This window comes from Mytilus edulis, chromosome 3 (genome assembly GCF_963676685.1).
Source record: "Mytilus edulis chromosome 3, xbMytEdul2.2, whole genome shotgun sequence".
In the NCBI taxonomy this organism is placed as follows: Eukaryota; Metazoa; Mollusca; class Bivalvia; order Mytilida; family Mytilidae; genus Mytilus; species Mytilus edulis.
In genome coordinates, this window is record NC_092346.1 from 21,401,221 (window position 1) to 21,421,191 (window position 19,971).

The 19,971-nt window shown below is 32.8% G+C and overlaps 2 protein-coding genes across 2 annotated transcripts in view; one reads left to right on the forward strand and one right to left on the reverse strand.

The window, feature by feature from the left end:
• LOC139514205 (protein stum homolog) overlaps positions 1 to 10,301 on the forward strand; it is a 31,175-nt gene extending 20,874 nt beyond the window's left edge. Inside the window, exons 2-3 of the mRNA XM_071303028.1 lie at positions 6,869 to 7,042; positions 9,340 to 10,301. Of these exons, the coding sequence (XP_071159129.1) occupies positions 6,869 to 7,042; positions 9,340 to 9,410 (245 nt within the window). The 3' untranslated portion in view covers positions 9,411 to 10,301. The remainder of the gene's footprint in view (positions 1 to 6,868; positions 7,043 to 9,339) is intronic.
• A 3,925-nt stretch (positions 10,302 to 14,226) lies between these two features.
• LOC139514201 (transcription intermediary factor 1-beta-like) lies at positions 14,227 to 17,256 on the reverse strand. The gene is made up of 2 exons (XM_071303013.1): positions 17,162 to 17,256; positions 14,227 to 16,819 (listed from the first exon to the last, which is right to left on the reverse strand). The coding sequence occupies exon 2, from the start codon at positions 16,786 to 16,788 to the stop codon at positions 14,770 to 14,772; it is 2,019 nt and encodes a 672-aa protein (XP_071159114.1). The 5' UTR covers positions 16,789 to 16,819; positions 17,162 to 17,256; the 3' UTR covers positions 14,227 to 14,769.
• Between the last annotated feature and the right edge of the window lie 2,715 nt (positions 17,257 to 19,971).

The following is a 19,971-nucleotide window of genomic DNA, read 5'->3' on the forward strand; positions in this document are numbered from 1 at the left end:
TTCATTAAATCATAGATCTATTGTTTCATGCAAATTTTCAACAACTTCAATATTCTTAACTTGGAACTGTTTATTTATCGTGTTTAACATTCTGGGACATGAAAATAACTTTTCATCAAGAACAATTGCCTTGATTAAGGTAGTGAATTTCATTTGCGATTAATTCTAAGGGGTTCGATCTTAATTAAGAAGGTTTGTTTCAGCAGATTATTGAAGAATACCATTTAGATTTCATTATTTATTTTGTATTATGAATCAATAATTTTGTCTTATAAAAATTAGGACTTTGGTTTACGCTGATATCCCACACATGAGAGAAAATACTTGAAATTAACTAATAGTTTCAACAATAGTTTCATTTCAAAAATTGCTCGTCTACTCACAAACAGTGATTTTATAATAAGGAAGTGTGATATAGTTAACTTTGGTCTTGTTATTTTTCAGACTGTTTATGAAGTTTTTACATTGAATTCGTTGTATGTGTTGTGATTGATATTTAAGTCTGAGAAACATGCTGTATTTAATTGATGGGATGGGTATTGAACAAGTTTAAATAACTTCGTTAAAAAAGTTTGTCCTGAAAAAAAATCCACCCCGAAAATCAAATGGTTGCTGCCTAATTCAATGGTTGTCGTTGGTTGCTGTATAGTCTGATTACATCTGTGTCGTGTGCATGCTATCGATATCATAAATCATTGTTTTTCTTCAAAATTTGTGTTCTTATAAAAATGATATCTTTGTGAAGGCTTAAAGCTGATAGCAACATAAATTTAAAGATGGATATTAAATACTCAGCAGATTAGTATTGTAAATATATCCTGTATGCAAAAGACACAAGTTTGTAATTACTGCACCAAATGATGATAAAAACCATGAACAGGTGTCCATACAATTTGAAAAGCTGATCGTTGACTAGTTGTAAATAGATACGACAAATACATGCTGGTGAAGAAAAAAAAACAGAAAAGGGATAACGGCATATATATTCATATAAACCTTTTTTTTTTTTTTTTTTTTTAATGGTTGATCATTTATCTCTACCTGAGAAAAAAGGTGCTTACTGGTATAATTGAACAAGTATAACATATGCTTGATTTGCCGCATCGTATAGTTATTTAATTGTAATCAAACTGTAACCAGTAAGTACAAGTCATTAATCTTTAGGTCAATCAGAATAATGAGGCAGTTTTAATATGGTGGTGAATGACAAAATAATCGCATGATAGTGTGATTCGGTGCGTCTTATAGAGATACCTTACTCACAATTGATAAAGCAACGTTTTTGATAAGTATTTTTGTATGTCCGTGGTCTTTTTTTTTTGTGTTTTTTCTTCGCTCTTAGCATAATAACATGCACCGTTAAGGCCAATCATCATCCAATCTATATAAAAAACATTTATGGTAAGAGCGATAAACGTACAGACAATTGCCACATCATTGATTGACATGCGGAAGATAGGTTGATAGTTGGACTTAGTTGTGTAGTCGTAAACGAACTGCTGCCTTTCTAAGATAGATTGTTACTGTTATTTTTACATTCTATTTAACACATTGATATTACTTAAGGATGTCTGCTGCTCTAATTTAAAATAACAAGGATTTCATGTGGTTGCTTAAAATGAAAACAACTTTGTTATTTAAACAAAATAAAGTAATAAAATCATTAGTCTCGTGTGTAGTTTTCAAAATACGAGACATTTAGAAAATGGCGGGAAAAGGGTTTTCTTCAGACTTTACTATTTGTTAACATTGGAATTGTTTTTTACCCTTTAAACCAAGAAAAAATAACAAGGATTTCATGCCGCCGGATCACTAAATCTTAAATGATCTATTAAACAGATTTATGAAGACAAAAGTGGGGTGTCGTGTAAAAAAAAAATTAATACATTTGGATGGATAAAACCTGAGAAAATCGAAAATATGACAAGAATTCAAAAACATGACCAGCAGACATCCTTAAAGTATTACTTCATGGACACTTTAATCTATTGTTTTGATATCCGTAAACGAAAGAAAAACGTCTTTGTTTGATATGTATATCCTATATAAGAATTCAAACAATGTATATGTGTCTACTTTTTATACTTTTAATGGAAATAAAAATGTCTATATTTGAGGTGTCTAGCTCACTATATACTGTATAATACGACATTTCAAAGTTTTTCAATATCAGCAGTTCAGAGATTTGTATCTTCAATGTTTTTCAGATATATTTGCTCTTCTATTGGTATCCAATTGTCCAACTATGCTTACTTTACGTGCATGACTTGATTCCAATTTTAACCATGAAATGTAGAATAGGGCTTAGGCATACAACTCCGAAATTTATATATTTATAGGCCCCTATACATGTCTCCTCAATAGAAGGATAGAAAAAAAATTCTAAAAACAAATAATGTTTTGTTCGCAACAACAGGTATTCTTCAGAATGGAAGCCTTGGCCTTAAAGAAAAAGTATACCATCTGCAGAAAAGGGCGTGCATTTATATAATTTAGGGGCTTGCTTCTTTAAAATAAACGTGGAAGAAACAAAGTTGTCATTCGAGTCTATACATTGTACATTCAATTCCTTCATTAATCATCAAACACATCTTATGCTTACAACTATTCCAATATAAATCAAATCATTTCAATAAACACACAACGCCGTATGTGTATACTTGAGTTTCATCCAGTTCCGAACAAAATTGATTGCAGTTTTTAACTTGTTTTGAAAATGTTCAAAAGAGTTTACTAACATGCATATGTTTTAGTAATGGACATCAGAACACATTGGGTACATAAAACATACAATTGATCTTAATTTATGCTTTGCTTTCCCTTCACTGATCCACGGTACTTAACCTGAAATACAGCAAAGAACATCTGTTTCTACAATATGGCTTTCATTTTGTTCCCATTTTTTAGGTAATGTATGTATTTCACCAATGGAAAATAGTTTACACAAATATAATCGAATAGGAAATAGTTGTTAAGATAAATATTGGTGATTGATAAGGCTCCTAGTCATGTTCAAAGCTCTCGTTTTTGGCACAAGTAATTGATCAATTCTACAACTATTTCCGGGATGGTAAGATACATAATTATCGAATCAATTGTATGAAATACAGCAGAGACTTCAAAATCTAATTGGATTTGTTAAAATTCGTCAATCTTCTCATTGTGTACAAAAAATTGGAGTTTGTTCAATTGTAGTTGGCATTCTTGGCAGGAAATAACATTTTGCAAATCAACGACTAAATGATAGGAAAAACATATAATGTCTCATAATGTGTATATCAATATTAGACAGTTTGCACGTGTACATAATAAGGGAAGCACCAGAAAAAAAACAGCTACTAGTATCATGCAGTTACAATAACTCTCAAACCATCAATATTGTCAATTCTGATTTATAAGGGTTTCATCAGTTAAACAAGTAACAATGAAACTGACAATATGAGTGCATTCTCTGCAGTGGATCACGCTTGTGCTGTACATTTTGGCTCTACTTCAACTTCACTGACATAGGAATCGGCAAATTAAAGATATAAAGATTTTTTTATATATTATGATTATTTATTTGAACCTTTTGGAATGTACCACCCGAGGGCTTGTATTTCACCCTTCGGGATATCTTTTGGGCGCGTTTTGCATGATATTTTTTTTTCGTTAACAGAACTTACTAATGTAGACAACAAAGCGATAGTATACACCTATTTACTAGATAAAACGCTTGTTTAGGGAATTTTAAACATTTTTGGATATAAAACACCAGACTGACCAAATGAGTTCTAAAAAGGACATTAGCTACGATTTTATAATTAATATATCATAGTTTTTATTTCAAACATTTCTTAAAAGTGGAATAGAGTAAATAAAAATCGTTACTAGCAGCCTGATAGGTTATATTTTGTCAAAATAAGCTCAAAACTGATTTAACTTTCGTTGAAAATAAGTAGATCAGCATGTACATTGATTCAATAAATGTCAGCTGAAAAACAGTGGAAACAGGGAAGGCAGCAGCAAGAAGACCGATTCTTTACATTTGACAGTTAGGTGTTTGATAAGACGCTACATTGACAGTATAACCAAATTCACGCTGGTAAACGTTGTCTGAGTTTATAGTTGGAACCCTTTTTTCTTGGTATTTTTTTATTTATTTATGAACGGGGAATTTTGAATAATGTACAATGTATCATGTCAGTATAGAAGCACAACGACCTTTTGATTGATACTATCCTCGGGGACTAACAGACCACCAGCAATTGAATCGAACAGTGCTAGTAAATGAACTAAGCATTTTATAAATTAAATATCTTGTGTTCGAAGCGCTGTTCTGTATTTACATTATTCAAACCTATAAACAGTCAAATCCAGGAATGTGTAAAACATCTATTCCAGTGACGCTTTGTTCTTTTGAACTTTTATTTTAAGCTTTCATTTTAATACATATAACTCTGTCATGCAATTATGGTAATGAAAATAAAAAAGAGAAGAACGCAGCTCAATATCTAATTATATTAGTTATTTGAAAAATATATAGTTTTATAAGGACAAGCTTTTTGCTGTAATTTTTATGTTCACAGAAATTTCGTTGTAACAGAAATACATATTTATATGGTGTTTGACTGTTTGCCAAACACTTCTTACTATCAAGTCTTGATTTATATCAGATGTCACTGAACCACGGTACTTATATGCAATTGGCCTTTACACATTATTGCATTGCTGATAATTACAATTTGAAGCATGATATGTTCATTTATCTTTGAGACTTCAGTTCTTTGTCAACCTGAACTCATTTCCCCAATCTCTGATCCATTCTTAAACAACATTGACAAATTTTATTCGCAAACGAATCGACAAGATGTTTCAAAAAGCTTTAAGCCTATGAAATATACTCGAGGAAATAAACATCATTCCCGAAATAAAAACGAAACATCCACACATACCAGAAGAGTCAGCAATTATCAAGTATGCCTCTACCAAATAATAATCACGAATAATAAAGATCAGGAAGCACAGTAACTTTAGCTATAAATTTATCGTGAATGCACAAAACATTTCTCTTATGTTTCGAAGTAGTATACATATAATGTAGATATAATGGTAGATATAAACTACGTGTCTAAATGAAACAAGTGATAAATACAACAGAAACTCCCATTTGATTCTTGATATCTTATAGATAAAAATGTCAGTCAGGCATGTATTTAGTAAGACTTGTGCAGTACATTTCGAATATTACTAAAATTTTTACATCGTATTAAAGTGATAACTTTGTTCACTAATTAAAATGTACAAAGTTGAGGTGGAGCAGAAGAAACAAACTTCGACTTCGTAAGTCGCACCCACCTCAGCAAGAACTATTATACTACCACTCGATTGAACCACGAGTGTAGTCTTTTACTTGTAGTGGATATGTTTGGCAATTATGACGGGAATACAAGTGGAAGTTTGGCACTGCTTACCGTTTCAAAGTTTCTGAGTTGACCCTCGGTTTTTGATTGGGTTCGAGTAGCCCAGTCTGGAGTTTTCTTTATAGTGTTATATTGCTAGTTTAACCTAGGTGTTGTGACTGATACCCCTTTGGTATATTTCCTTCTTGGTTTTATTTTCTAAACAACCATTGTAACAACATGCAATTATGTTTTGTTGAAGCCAGTACCATGCCTGCCACTGATTTACCATTTGTCTCTTATCCATTATCTTCTGAATGAAAACTCATGAAAGTTTTATTGAAACTCGTGTACGTATATATTATCGCGTGATGTAGACATTGTGGAGAAGTTATGTGGTGTAAGATTCCATCAGTTCTTGATAAATCGGTATAAACTTCAAGTAAGCAATGTTTACTACTGGAGTTTCTTTGTGTTTTGAAGTTTTACATCTGAGAATAAAAGTTATTTAAAAAATGAAGCTTTCTTCAGATGGCTTCAATTACTTTTTTTGTAATATTTTAATTAATCCAGTAAAGATAGCATGATGTCGTTACTCCTACAAAACTTTCAAATGTATACAATTGATAGCTTTGTGCACAGCAGTTTAATCCGCTGCAAAACTATATTTATGAAAAGGAAACATGTGCCATTTTCATGCAAATTAAACGCACTTGCATCCAATCAACAGGTAACGTTATAACAGATTTATCAAATATATAATGATAAATTTAACAAAAAATGACGGTTGTAGATATATGTTTAAAACAAGTGCATTTGTATATATTTTATAATGCAACTCCCTTTTTTATTTGTTGGTAAGTGTTAAACGTTGCTAAGAAAGTCGGTAAAGTGTAAATTAAAGCCAGAATGATGATTTTTGTAATCATAATTGACACAACTATATTTATAAGATGTATTTTAGGAATTACGCTCATCATGCTTTCAGATTTATTTCAAATTGTAGTCCGTACATTTAATTTGATTTTTAATCAGCAGCACAATATTTTGGGGCGATATTTTGTTCTGTTTTGTCTGTATTAATAAACTTTCAGCATAGAGAACAAACAGTTGATGGCTTCATGAAATTTACATTTAAACAAATAGATTACAAAATAAGGAACATGAAACAATCATTGATTTTAAACTGGATGAAGTAAACTGTGTTAGACAATTATTGCTAGTAGTCACGAAATAACACTCATCAGTAAACCGATACCAGCGGCTAACCCTGGCTTTAGGGAGAAATAAAACTGTAAAGAATTTCAAAATGTACAATTTTCACGTTAGAATTTACATAAAAATTTGGTATTTAATGAAGCAGTTACCGAGCGATTTCAATATTGGTAAACAAGTTGCACAAATGTGAGCACGGCCAATTATGCTGGAAAATCAATGGCATTGTCATCAACTTGTTAGCTTGAATATCCTTTCCATTTTTATTTCAGGTACATTGATATCTTCCTTTACTGTTTTTTGTGGAGCTCAGACAAAGATAAGTAAACGTAGGAATGCCTTTCTGTTAAATCTGCTGGCCGCTTTCCTACAAATGGTGACATTTCTTGTTATTGTTGGGTGGATATGGAGCATTTTATGGGGAATGAATTTCGTACAGATTGCACGTAAGTACAAATAATTAAAAGTAAGATGACAAACTTAATTGAAGCACAATAAATTTGAAAGACCCGGGAAAATGTTCACTTTGATTTGTATATGGTTTGGTCTCAATCGTACCTGATGCATGTTTTCCCTGATAAACGTGGCGTCACGGTCCTCCGGAATCGGTATCATTCCTTTTTTCTATTCTAATATATATATATTATATGGGATTGTTTTGCTATGTAGTTAAATACAATATACAACTCGTCTAAACATCAACCTAACAATGTTAGATCTGTAAATATATATGTAACACTCAGAAACGTGTCCTTCCCCCCAAACGTGTCCGATTCCCCAAAACGTGTCCACATCGACGTCACTGAACTGCAAAACTTTTCTAGTTGTAAAAGAGCTCCAAGTCTTGTCATTTGTATAAACCCCCAAACGTGTCCAATCCACCAAACGTGTTCATATCAATCTTTTTTTTCTTTAATTGGAACTATCATTGGTGTTCATTTTACAAATACGTACGTTATTTGGTTTTTGCATTATCATTATGGAAACTCATTTTACTATTTCATTAAAAAAAAGAAATAAATTATTTTAGGTCTTTTTTAAACCGACAGTATAACATGGGAAAAAGTGGGGGCGTCCGTCCGGCTATGTAGGATGTAATTGTAAGCAGCCATTTAAATTGTAGATATTAAATCAGATACCTTTTGTAGGGATTTAATTTAGGTCACTTTCTCTGCGCATTAAAACCTTTGTAGCATTTCAGTCTTTCATGGTGCCGTAAGTTGTATTTCTGAAGGCAACATTTAAAAAAAACCCACACATTTTATTTAAAACGGCATTGTATAAAAGAACGGAGATTGAAGTAGTTTCTTACTAAAGTCATTAAAAAAAATTGGTCTCTACTCGCTCTTAAATGTTTCTAAAAAAAATCCCAACTATTGTTAATACAAATTCCTGAATAACCGTAAAAATGTAGGCCCAATCCAATATTTTCCGGTGTGATAATACATTTGCAGAACCTATCTACAGTATATGTGTATTGTTAACATGATGTTGTTCAAATAATACATGAAATATTTGGCACTGGACGTTATGTCTCTTGATCGTGTGACTTAAGTGATGCTGGAAATCTAAAATATATATAAAAAAAACCTGATAACCCGTTCATGATTTGAAGAGCTTTTACAGTGTTAGAACTGTTGACAAGAGTGAAGCCAATTCTGCTGAAAGACCGCCGTGCAATATTCGGATTGATATAAAAGGTATCATCGGAGTTTATTAGTACAAAATAATTTATATAGTAAACGATTAATTCAACTCTGGTATTATTGGTATGTTCGCTCTAAATGAGTATGAAATACTTGCAACTGGACAATTAGCAATTTCAGTCTAAAGTTAATTCATAGTTACAGATTAACGTTATCTATTTCATTTAGGAAATACATGTATAAACGCTAAAAGACGTGAGGCGTTCTGGCGTGTAAAAGTGGACACGTTTCGGCGAATAACAATTATCGGACACGTTTGGGGTTATGAAATCGGACACGTTTGGGGAATATTGCATATTATGGACACGTTTGGGGAGAAAAGACACGTTTGGGGGAATCGGACACGTTTGGGGGGAAGGACACGTTTGGGAGTGTTACATATATATACAAGTCTAAATTGAAAACTGCGTTCAAACCTATGATTGCGTTGGATAAAAACCGCAATTTTTGTACGTGTGCATGTAAAACAAATTTCGTTGTAGAAGGGTCTAAATACAGCACAAACAACATTTTCCAAAAGACCAAAAAAGTGAGAAAAAAAGTATATTTAAACAAAACGCATTTGACTAACAGGTGATGTTCTTTAACTCTGCTGACTGCCATTGGCGATTGCCAAATAAAATTGATCACAAGATGTAACAAAATGGATCTTAATATAAATTTAATACTAAACAGAAAACAATAGACTTTTGGCCATATATATATATTTAATATTCGTCTAAACATCAGCCCAACAATGTTAGATCTATAAATTTGCTTTTGCAAATTTTTTTATCTTCCCTCGCTGGGATTCGAACTCATGTTACTGAGATATCGTACACCAATTTTGTGTTTTTGGTGATGGGTTAATGAATTTGCTTGTAATTTAATCTACGTAAAACTAAGGGTTCAACTTGCTCATTTGAAGATCGTTCACAACGATTTCATTTCTTCCTTTTTTTCTAGTTCAGCTTTAATGCTCCCAATACACTTGTTAATTTCTGCTACCTTCTTTATCATCATATCCATTATAAAAGAGATTTTGTTTTTTTTTTCAGTGAAGAAGGATGACGACGTTAAGATTCCATATTATGCCCGCCGACAAAGTAGTGTGGATTTTCTTACTTGATTGATATTATTACTGTTATGCAGATTATTTCTCGAAGTGTTCATTCCTGTACGTTGAACGGACTGGTATGTGTAGTGAAATTACCGAAGACACAATTTTTTTCTGTTTCATTTTGGATATTGTGTATTATTCATATTCCAAAGATGGCTATAAACAATAAATCAACAACTGCAATGTTTGTGAAAATCAAATCCAAGCAACAAACACTGTTGTTTTATTTATTTAGCAGAACTTTTATTATAGTAGCCTTTAACACAGGTTTAATATTGACAAGCGTCATTGCTAGACACCTTCCTTGTTCTGTTCTTGCTTGTTATACTTCTTTGTGACCACTGGTGAGGAGTTAAACTACTTTACTCAATGTTTATAACCAAAGTTTTGTTCATACTAATTTCCTGCATAGTCTCAAAATTCAACAACATTAAACATTCAATGTTATAAAAGCCGATGAATTGTAAGTTGTAGATATTGAAATATGCTCATTTTGAAAATAAGTTTCAGAGACTAATACAAAACACCTTATGTTTACCGTTATAGGCTCCTGACTTAAAAGTGTGGGAAAAAAAATTTTGATGGCATGATCACAAAATATCGTCGAGCATGATACGACGTCAGCATTTTTGTTTTCTGATTTTTTGCTTATATAAATAGGGTCACAATTGTCATTGACAATGTAGAAAATCTACCGTTTTTCGTCAAATTTGACGACAAACATATAAAACTTTGCATACTTAAATTGCAGTGAGCTGTCGTCAAGATAGTAAAAGTTTTACATCTCAATATATACATATATCTAACTTAGTTTGAAGTTTAGCTTAGGCTTTTGTATTTTTACATTATGTATATTTTGAAATATTATAACATATTACTAGAATAAACGTTCAAATATTTCGTTTTGTTACAAGTATGAGTTGCATTAAAAATACAGAAAATGCTGAAATATCGAAAGGAATAGTGGTCTGTGATGTTACTAGGGGACAAGTAATCACTCAGTAATAAGTATATAAACTCATCATAGATACCAGGATTAAATTTTGTATTTACGCCAGACGCGCGTTTCGTCTACAAAAGACTCATCAGTGACGTTCAAATCCAAAAACGTTAAAAGGCCAAATAAAGTACGAAGTTTGAGAGCATTGCGGACCAAAATTCATAAAAAAAAAATTGCCAGATACATATAAGGTAATCTATTCCTGGAGAAAAGCCTTAGTATTTCAAAAATTCAAAAGTTTTGTAAACAGATAATTTATAATTATGACCATATCAATGATATTTTTTGTCAGCACAGAAGTGCTGACTAGTGCTGACTACTGGAGTAGTGATACCCTCGGGGAATTATAACTCCACAAGCAGTTGCATCGACCTGTAGGTTGTAAATAAACTCATCATAGATACCAGGATTAAATTTTGTATTTACGCCAGACGCACGTTTTGTCTACAAAAGACTCATCAGTGACTCTCAAATCCAAAAAAGTTAAAAAGGCGAAATAAAGTACGAAGTTGAAGAGCATTGAGGACCAAAATTCCTAATCGTTTTGCCAAATACAGCTAAGGTAGTCTATTCCTGAGGTAGAAAAGCTAGTATTTCAAAAATTCAAAAGTTTTGTAAACAGATAATTTATATTTATTACCATATCAATGATAATTCATGTCAGCACACTACTAGGCTGGTGATACCCTCGGGAAATTAAGACTCTAACAGCAGTAGCATCGACCTAGTGATTGTAAATAAACTCATCATAGATACCAGGATTAAATTTTGTATTTATAACTGTACTCATAAAAATTCCTCTATACATAATAAATTCGACCGCCACTTTTGAGGAGAGCTGTGGGTTCAAACCCTGGGTAGTTGTCTTAAAAACTTAGTATTAGATGCGTCTTCGCTTAGCGCGTGGCGTTTGGCAACAAAACAAAGACTGGTTGGCTTCATTTGGACCGTAACACAGTGTGACCTATTATGACAAAAAAAAACGCACATGTAGAAGATAGTAGGGTAATGTATTTTTTTTTAATTTTCAATTATATGGTAGGGAAAATCTTTTAATTATTGGTGTTTTCCGGAAAGAAGAAAGGTCACAAATTTTCAGACATCTATGGTTGATGGTTGATCCTGGTATACACAATTTAGATATCACTATACCTTTTCAAACCAAGTAAAACTCATACTTCTGAGGGGCGTTCGTTTGATGGAAGATGATGTATAGGTGTAGGGTGTAGGGTGTATTAATACAATACAGTTTCAAATTATTTAACACTAATCTTAGCAACAAATTGCACTGCCTAACAACTGTTATCTTCTTCTTGGTTCTGATCATCGGAATTTGATGAGACTGTCATCAAAGTGAGAGGGTTAGCGCTATAAAACCAGGTTTAATCCACCATTTTCTACATTTGAAAATGCCTGTACCAAGTCAGGAATGTGACAGTTCTCACATGTCCATTCGTTTTTGATGTGTTTTGTTATTTGATTTTGCCTTGTGATTATGAACTTTTCGATTAGATTTTCCTCTAAGTTCGGTATTTTTGTGATTTTACTTATTTTGTATAGTACAGACAACCGGAAGTTAAGGAGACTTTATAAAGCGTTGATAGGGTTTCCTGGACCATTCGAACTATAATATAACAATGGCCATTTTCCTGACTTGGTACAGGACATTTTCAAAAAAAACAAATGGTGGGTTGAACCTAGTTTTGTGGCATGCCAAACTTCCCGCTTTTATGGCAATGTTAAATATAACATTAAATTGACAATATTACATGACAGGACTACAATACGAAAAAAATGGGAGAACATTTAGGACAGAGAAACACACGAATAATAACTAACAAAAGGTACCAGATTTAAACTTTAACCCCAGACGCGCGCCTTGTCCACACAAAACCAGCCAGTGACGCTCAGTTGAAAAAAGCTCGAAAACCTAAAAAGTACAAAGTTGAAGAGCACTGATGACCAAAAGTTCCAAATAAGGCGAGACCAATACGACTAGGGTTTTCTGCCTGGGACAAGAACATCCTCAATATTTAAAATAATTCATACTTTTGCAAACAGTAAATTTTATAAAATGACTATATAATAGATATACATGATAAAACCGAAGTGGTGACTAACTACAGAATAAAAATGGATACATTACATAAAACAACCCAAACCAGCACATAAAAATACACAGCCGATATTGCCAAAGCCATCAACGCTCAAAGTGGCGTCACATTTGAATTTCTAAAAAGATTTCCCCAAAATAAGTTAGAATTAAGATAGAATTCAAGAGTAGATTTGTAAGACTGATATATTATTTATTAATAACAATGAAAATTACAATACTAATTATCATCAAATTGTGGTAGTAATTAGATAATTAATTGTACTATCTAGCTATGTCCTGCAAAAACCTGGTTTTGTACAACTTATATCTGTTTGGCATGTTGTTTTTAATTTTGGTTTCTGGAGTTTTCTGGTTTTCCTCTTTAAACAGCGTAGGCATACCAGTGCGAATCTTGTACAACAGTTTTACAAACCATGATTTTCCATATTGAATGATTCACTGTAAGTGTATTGCAAATCATAAGGACAAAAAGAAGAGATAACGACGTGACATCATAAGCCAGAAATCATGATTCCGAATTTCTTTAGTAATACTTGTTTTCATACTGAAAACTTATCTTAATAGTGTAATACAACTGCAAAAAATTGAAGCTTTCATGATGAAATGACCCGTTAATCTATTTGTACCAAGGTTGAAGCTATGGTAACGTGGTAACCGTGAATTTTCCGATTGCCGGTAATTCCATGTTGAGATGTTGTATCTGCATAGCTATGCGATATGAACTTATAAATATGTAGATACTTCTTAATTCGACATTAAATCCGATGTCTTATGTGACCATGTACTAAAACATGAAACTTCAATTAAGTACCTGGGGTGCACCATCACAAACCAACTAGACAGGGGAGAACACATCAACACCATTACCAGCAAAGCAAGCAGAAGCCTTGGTTTCATCCACAGAAACCTACACATCGGCTCTGAAAGCACTAAAGAGCAAGCATACAAAACTCTAATAAGGCCACAACATTATGTGACCCATATCATTAAAAACATAGTGAACAAATTGAAAAAATCAAAGAAGGGCTGCGCGATACGTCACCATGCGCCACAGAAACAGATCAAGTGTCACAGATAAGATTAATGAATTGGGATGGAAAAGTCTCCAAGAACGACGCAGAAAGGCCAGGCTCGCAATGATGTAAAAGATCGTCAACGACAAAGTAGCCATCACCAAAGACTTGTACCTCCAAAGAGAAAAAAAAAATCCGTAAAGTGACATGCTGCAGGACAAAATTATATACACTATCCAACAATTCTTCCTTCAGTTGTATTTTCCTAAATTACCCGATCTTCATCTCACTTCATCATTGTTTTCATAACTTACCTTCAGTCGTTGTTCTAGTCCTGTTTATTATTAAATATTTACCACTAAACATAAGTCAAACAAACAAAAATTGTCTCTTTTGCAACTATATACGATGAAAACTATTGTTTTTACACGAGCTCGACTTCCTAAGCCTCACTACAAACAATAATGTGTTGAACTTAACAAATTTTAAGTCAGGCTACGAGAGTTTGAGGGTCAATTTTCAATCCTAACTTTTTTATGAAATCTTCACGGTACTTTGAGATGAATAAGAGTAAAAAACTGGTTTTGACTGTCAAGTGCATGTATTCGATACTGTGTTTCGTGAATTAATAAACCCTGTACAGGTCACCTGTCCGTACTATGATACGACACAAATGACTTTTGAATAAAACCAAAGAAAAATAAATGTTATATAATATACATACATAAAATATACCAAACTTTACATATAATGAATGAAAGTCAATTCGAAACACTTAGGTACAACAAACAACAGTTCTTTAAACTTGAACGAAAGTTATGAAACTGCTGTTTCGAAAGGATGTGCGTTTTCACTGAATTCTTTAACACTGTATGTAAACCCATCATAAATACTCGGATAAAAAGCTGTTCGCCAGACGCGTGTTTCGTCTCCTAAAAACTATGCAGTCGCTTGAATAAAAAAGTTCAAAAGGTGAAACAAAGAACGAAGTTAAAGAACGTTGAAGACTTAATATTCCAAAAGATTTTGCCTGGTCTATTCCTTTGGTAGAAAATCCTCTAGGTATTTCGAAAAATTCAAAATTTTGTAAAGAGATAATTACACAATTACCGGTACAAGTAAGACCATATCGAGGATAATTAATATCAACACAGAAGTGAGGACTACTGTGCTGGTTATAAATTCAGTGAGGATAGTAGAGCTGTACAGGGTAATCTCAATTAGAATGCTGTCATAATTTTACAGTAAATACTGAAATATATGAACCATACCTAAACTACAACCTAACCACAAAAATCCGTCGTCATCAACGGCAACGGAAAACGGATTCTTAATGCCGTCTTTTTCGGTTAAGATATTACATAAATGTTGACCCTGTTGATCTAGTAAATGAACGCAGTGGTTTTTGTAGTCTGTAACAAGGACGTGGCCATACCTATCACATGTCAAACCACATGGTTCCCCTATTAGATTACCTTCTGTTCCCGTGTATTTTCTCTTATGACGTCCCTCTAAAGTTAAAACATGAACACATGATTCTTTATGGTCTGAAACGTAGATATCACCATTTATATTTTCTGTAATTCGCCTAGGATATTTCATGTGTTGTTTCGACCTTTCGAACTCCGTAATGACCTTTCCGTTGTGAGTATATTTCATCACAACGTTTTTGTCAGAATGCTTATAATTGTCATATGTGCTTGATTTGGTCGCACATACTAACAAGTCACTAGTATGCGATAAGGCGATCCCGCGAGGGTAGTCGTTCAAAATTGCCAGATCTCGGATTCTTACGTCCCGATTCAAAACTTTTACACATCTGTTCTTACGACAAGAAATATAGACACTGTCATTGCTGTCAGAAGTAACATAATCGATGTCTATCTCCTTTCCAAGGCGGATTGTTCGGATACGACTTCCCAGACGGTTTATTAGATGCAACCGTTGATCGAAGCCACAGGCAACCCATGCTTTCCCTCCAGAGACGGGGGCTATTCCGCGAATTAAGTGCTGCCCAGGGACTTTATAGGATGCTTCCTGTTTAAGATCCATGTTTAATTTGCCTCTCTTCGAAATGTTACCGAACATTTCTCTGGAAATAGTATCTCCTGAATTAGAAGATGAAAATATGACGTTGACTCTCGGTATGAATCCGACAGGAAGAAGTTTGAATGCGGCATGAAGATGACGGCGTAAAGTGTCTCTTCCTGCTGCAACGTCTGGGTTCGATCCAAATGATATGTAGTGGTTAGCTGCTGTTATTTGTTGACTTGCAAATCTCACAGCTTCCGAGACACGAGATTTGAAAATTTTTGCACGATCTTCTTCGACCTGAATTTCTTTTTCAATTTCTTCGAGAAACTTATCTGATACATCATCGATTTCTTTATGCAAAGCGACAGCACGTGCCTTAATTACACCTGCTAGGTTCTGTTTCGCTGTAACAAACTCCTTCTCATAAAGCTGCACATCGGTAAGCCTATCTTTTAGGGAAGGGAGATAATTATTTAACAAATCAATAGAATTCTGCAAATCTTGTTTAGTTTCCTTTGCATATTCAACAATGTTTTGAAGATCGTGCTCCTCATGACTGTCTATTTGACAAGCATCACAAAGCGGAATAGAACAATCACAACAGTATAATGTGATTTCTTGTCGGTGATCATCACAGAAAGTGTAGGACTTCATTCTATGGCCATCTTTTTCAGCCGTCTGTAGAGAATTAACTAAATGATGTTCTTTTGAAAGCTTCATCTTTAGGTGAATGTTTCCACATTTGTTGCAAAAATTCTGCTTACATTCAAGACAGTAAGTTTGTGCTTCCAGTGCTTCTTCGCAAGTTTCGCAGACTGATTTCTTTGCCTCCATCTGGAGAGAGGCTTGCATAGCACTAACATAAATGTTAGATTTAAATGCAGTGACGCCACCGTTTGGAATGCTAGTACTAATTTTACAGAGTGGACAAGGGAATTTATTTTCTTCTGAAGTCTGTTCAACAAATTCATCAAGGCACTTAAAACAGAACGTATGCATACACGGTAATATTCTAGGGTCCTGGAAATCTTCATAACACAGACCACACCAATCAAATTTGTCGTCACTTTCTTTTGTTTTTATATCAAGTCGTTCATTTGGTGTTGGAGTTTGGTAACCTTCCCTGTCGGTGTTGATAACTTCTTCTGAACTATCTATCCTCTCCATGAATTTCACGTTCCTGGACTTCCGAACTGGTTGATCACTATTGTCCTCATCAGCCATGATTAAGGTTAGTTGCAGATTCAGTATTTACCTTGAAAACAATAGTTTAAATTTGAAAGACGGACGACCATATTGTGAAATTAATTCAAAATGATAAAAATTTAAAAAAGAAAGGAATTACTGACATAGTAAAATCATTATAACGACCTTTTTATTCTACTATTTTCGCTTTTTTTATATACATGTACAGAAGTGTATCTTTCACCATTAGATTTTAAAGTTGATTTTGTGAAATGCAGGATATTGTCTAAACCGTAAATGACCTTTTCCATTTTTCAACATTTACTTTCTTGTTTTAATTGAGAGAATGCTGTATTACTTTAGAACGAATTAAATAGAAACAGTAATGTAAGTAATGTACAAATATACTTACTTTTAATAAATGTTATAAATCACATTGACAAAATTATCTCTTTGAATCATTAAGGTGCAAAGTTCTTAGTGTTGTAAAGACAATGACTTTTAAACAAATAAATTTAAATGAAATACCTAAATGATCAGTCGTTCGTATCGCGTACTTTATGTAAAAAGTAAAACAGAAGGGTTTAATAAGGTCTAATGAAGTGAAATAAAGACAATGGTATAATATTACATTTTTGAATCTACGCTTTTTCAACAAGTTTTATTAGCATGACGGCGTTTTTAACTTTTTGTTGTAATTATACGATTTTTTGTTGATATCTATTATCTTTTATCTATTCAAATTCAAATTAAATCGGATTATCCTGCATACACTACTAGACTAGAGAATACCAATGCTCAATGTATATTGAAAATTCAAAACCCGCACATATTCTTACTAATTTTGGATTGTATCAACTAGTATCTTTTCTTTAAAAATACAGAAACGACTTAAATGGGAAATTGTCACTTGTACAATTGGAGCTACGATGAAACTGTATAGTCTAGGGGCGGTGTATTATATGGTAATAATAATAATTCAAATGCACGAGGAAAGAATCAGTGGTCAAGGGGAGATAATTTTTATATCTTTTAGAGTATTTATGTAAAATAATTTTCTGATTTTCTAAATTACAGGCCTTTATCGAGGTATGCACATGTAATAGATAAAAATCTGCTATCTTCATTAACCATGATCCATGAAAAAAGATCTTTTCTGTTTGAATTATCTAAACTGGGGTATTTTTTGATATAATCAGTCACATCTCTTCTGAAGTTATTGTAAAGAGGGCATTCCAGAAGAAAGTGCATTTCATTTTCAATTCAATTTGAATTACAATATAAACATATCCTCTCATGTCGAGGTAATATTTCATATTTACCACATACATTGGTAATTCGTTCATGTCTGCCAGTTTTTATTCTTAAACAGTGATTGCTGAGTCTGTATTTTTGTTAACAAATGTTTTTGTGGGTGCTTTAAATCTAAATAATTTTGAAGTCAAATGATCTTTTGAATGAAAAATAAGTGTCCAATTTGCCTTGATTCTGTAAATAAAAATCTCGCATTTTCTCCCAATCATTTTGAAAATTTAATTTGAGCTGTTTTTTCAGTAAATTTTTTAATTTATTTTTGCCTAAATTTTTACATATATTTAGGTCAATACCCAATTTTTCACTGTAGAAAATGATATTAGAGAGCCATGAATTATTGGAGATAGTTTGAGCTTTACTCTCAATCATTTTTAACTCAGCATAAGCACTTTTCAATAAATCAGATGGAGAATTCTCCAGTCTATGCCAATACATAATAAACATATATGTTAGCAAATTTATATAAAAAAAAAATATCTACCCAATTCAGACAGGACTACTACATTTGTGCACATCTTTGTAACACCAATAATATACTTACAAAATTTTAAATTTAGCTTCTCAAACTCCCAATCTTTAAATATGTTATAAAGGGACACATTTTTCCTTTTAGGTGTAATGTTAATGACACCCCAATTTTCACAACCATAAGTTATAATTGGCTGTATACAGTGATCAAATAAATGCAAAAGAGTTTTAATAGAAGGATTTGATGATTTCAAATCTTTATAAAGTTTAAAACTGGCCTTTTGACCTTTTTTGGAATAATTGTTTCCTGGCTTCATTAAAGTTTCCAGTATTATGGATGACTATAAAAAAATTTATAAAAATGGACTATATAGGGCCATTACTCCTTAAGGAGTCAACTGACAATTTTGGTCATGTTGACTTATTTGTAGATCTTACTTTGCTGAACATTATTGCTGTTTAAAGTTTATCTCTATCTATAATAATATGCAAGCTAATAACAAAAACTGTAAATTTCTTTAAAATTACCAATTTAGGGGCAGCAACCCAACAACGGGTTGTCGGATTCATCTGAAAATTTAATTTAAGATCTTGTGTTGATGAACATGTCTACTCTTGTCAGATACCCTAGTGATGCTTGTTGCCAAGTTTAGTTAAATTTAGCCCAGTAGTTTAATAGGAGATTTTTGTAAAAGTTAACAGATGTCGACGACGGACGACAGAGTTTTTAGGTAAGGTGAGGTGGCAATTTGGCAAATTGGACACCCCATTGATGATTGTCGTAAAGTTAGGTTAAATTAACCCAGGAGTTCCAGAAATGATATAAAAAGTAAACACAACTTGTGACAAAGGATGCCAAGTGATGGCAAAACATTATACTGTCACTTCATGCAGGGTCAGGTCAGCTAAAATTTTAACCTGTGAACCATTCACCTTTATACAACACTACTTATTTGTTTGAATTATCTACTCAAGCACTTTTTTTATGAGAAAAAGTATTGATTTTTGAGTGGTATTTTCTGAATATGCTGACCAGTTACAATCATTTGTTGATTTATTGAGTGGTGTTTGCTTTACAATTTTGATTAGTGTGTGCAACAGTCGAGGAGGGGGGGGGTTACCAAGCTTTCAATAGAAATGCATCAGAACCTTTTTATTCGGATATTTAAATAAATATCAACATTTAGGGTATTTTATCTCTGTTTGATCATTGTCTCATTGGCAATCATATCATATCTTCTGAAATATTTTTGTATCTTAGGTATATCTTCAGTAAATGCTGTTGCTGTTGAAAATAAATATACTGTATAAGTTCAATGTTGCAAAATTTTTAACAATTTTGTATAAACTTTAGAAACAGGTGAAGAGAGAGGTTTACCAAGCCTTCAACAGTTTCATGCGAAATACAAAACATTTGATATTTTTCTGACATTTACCTAT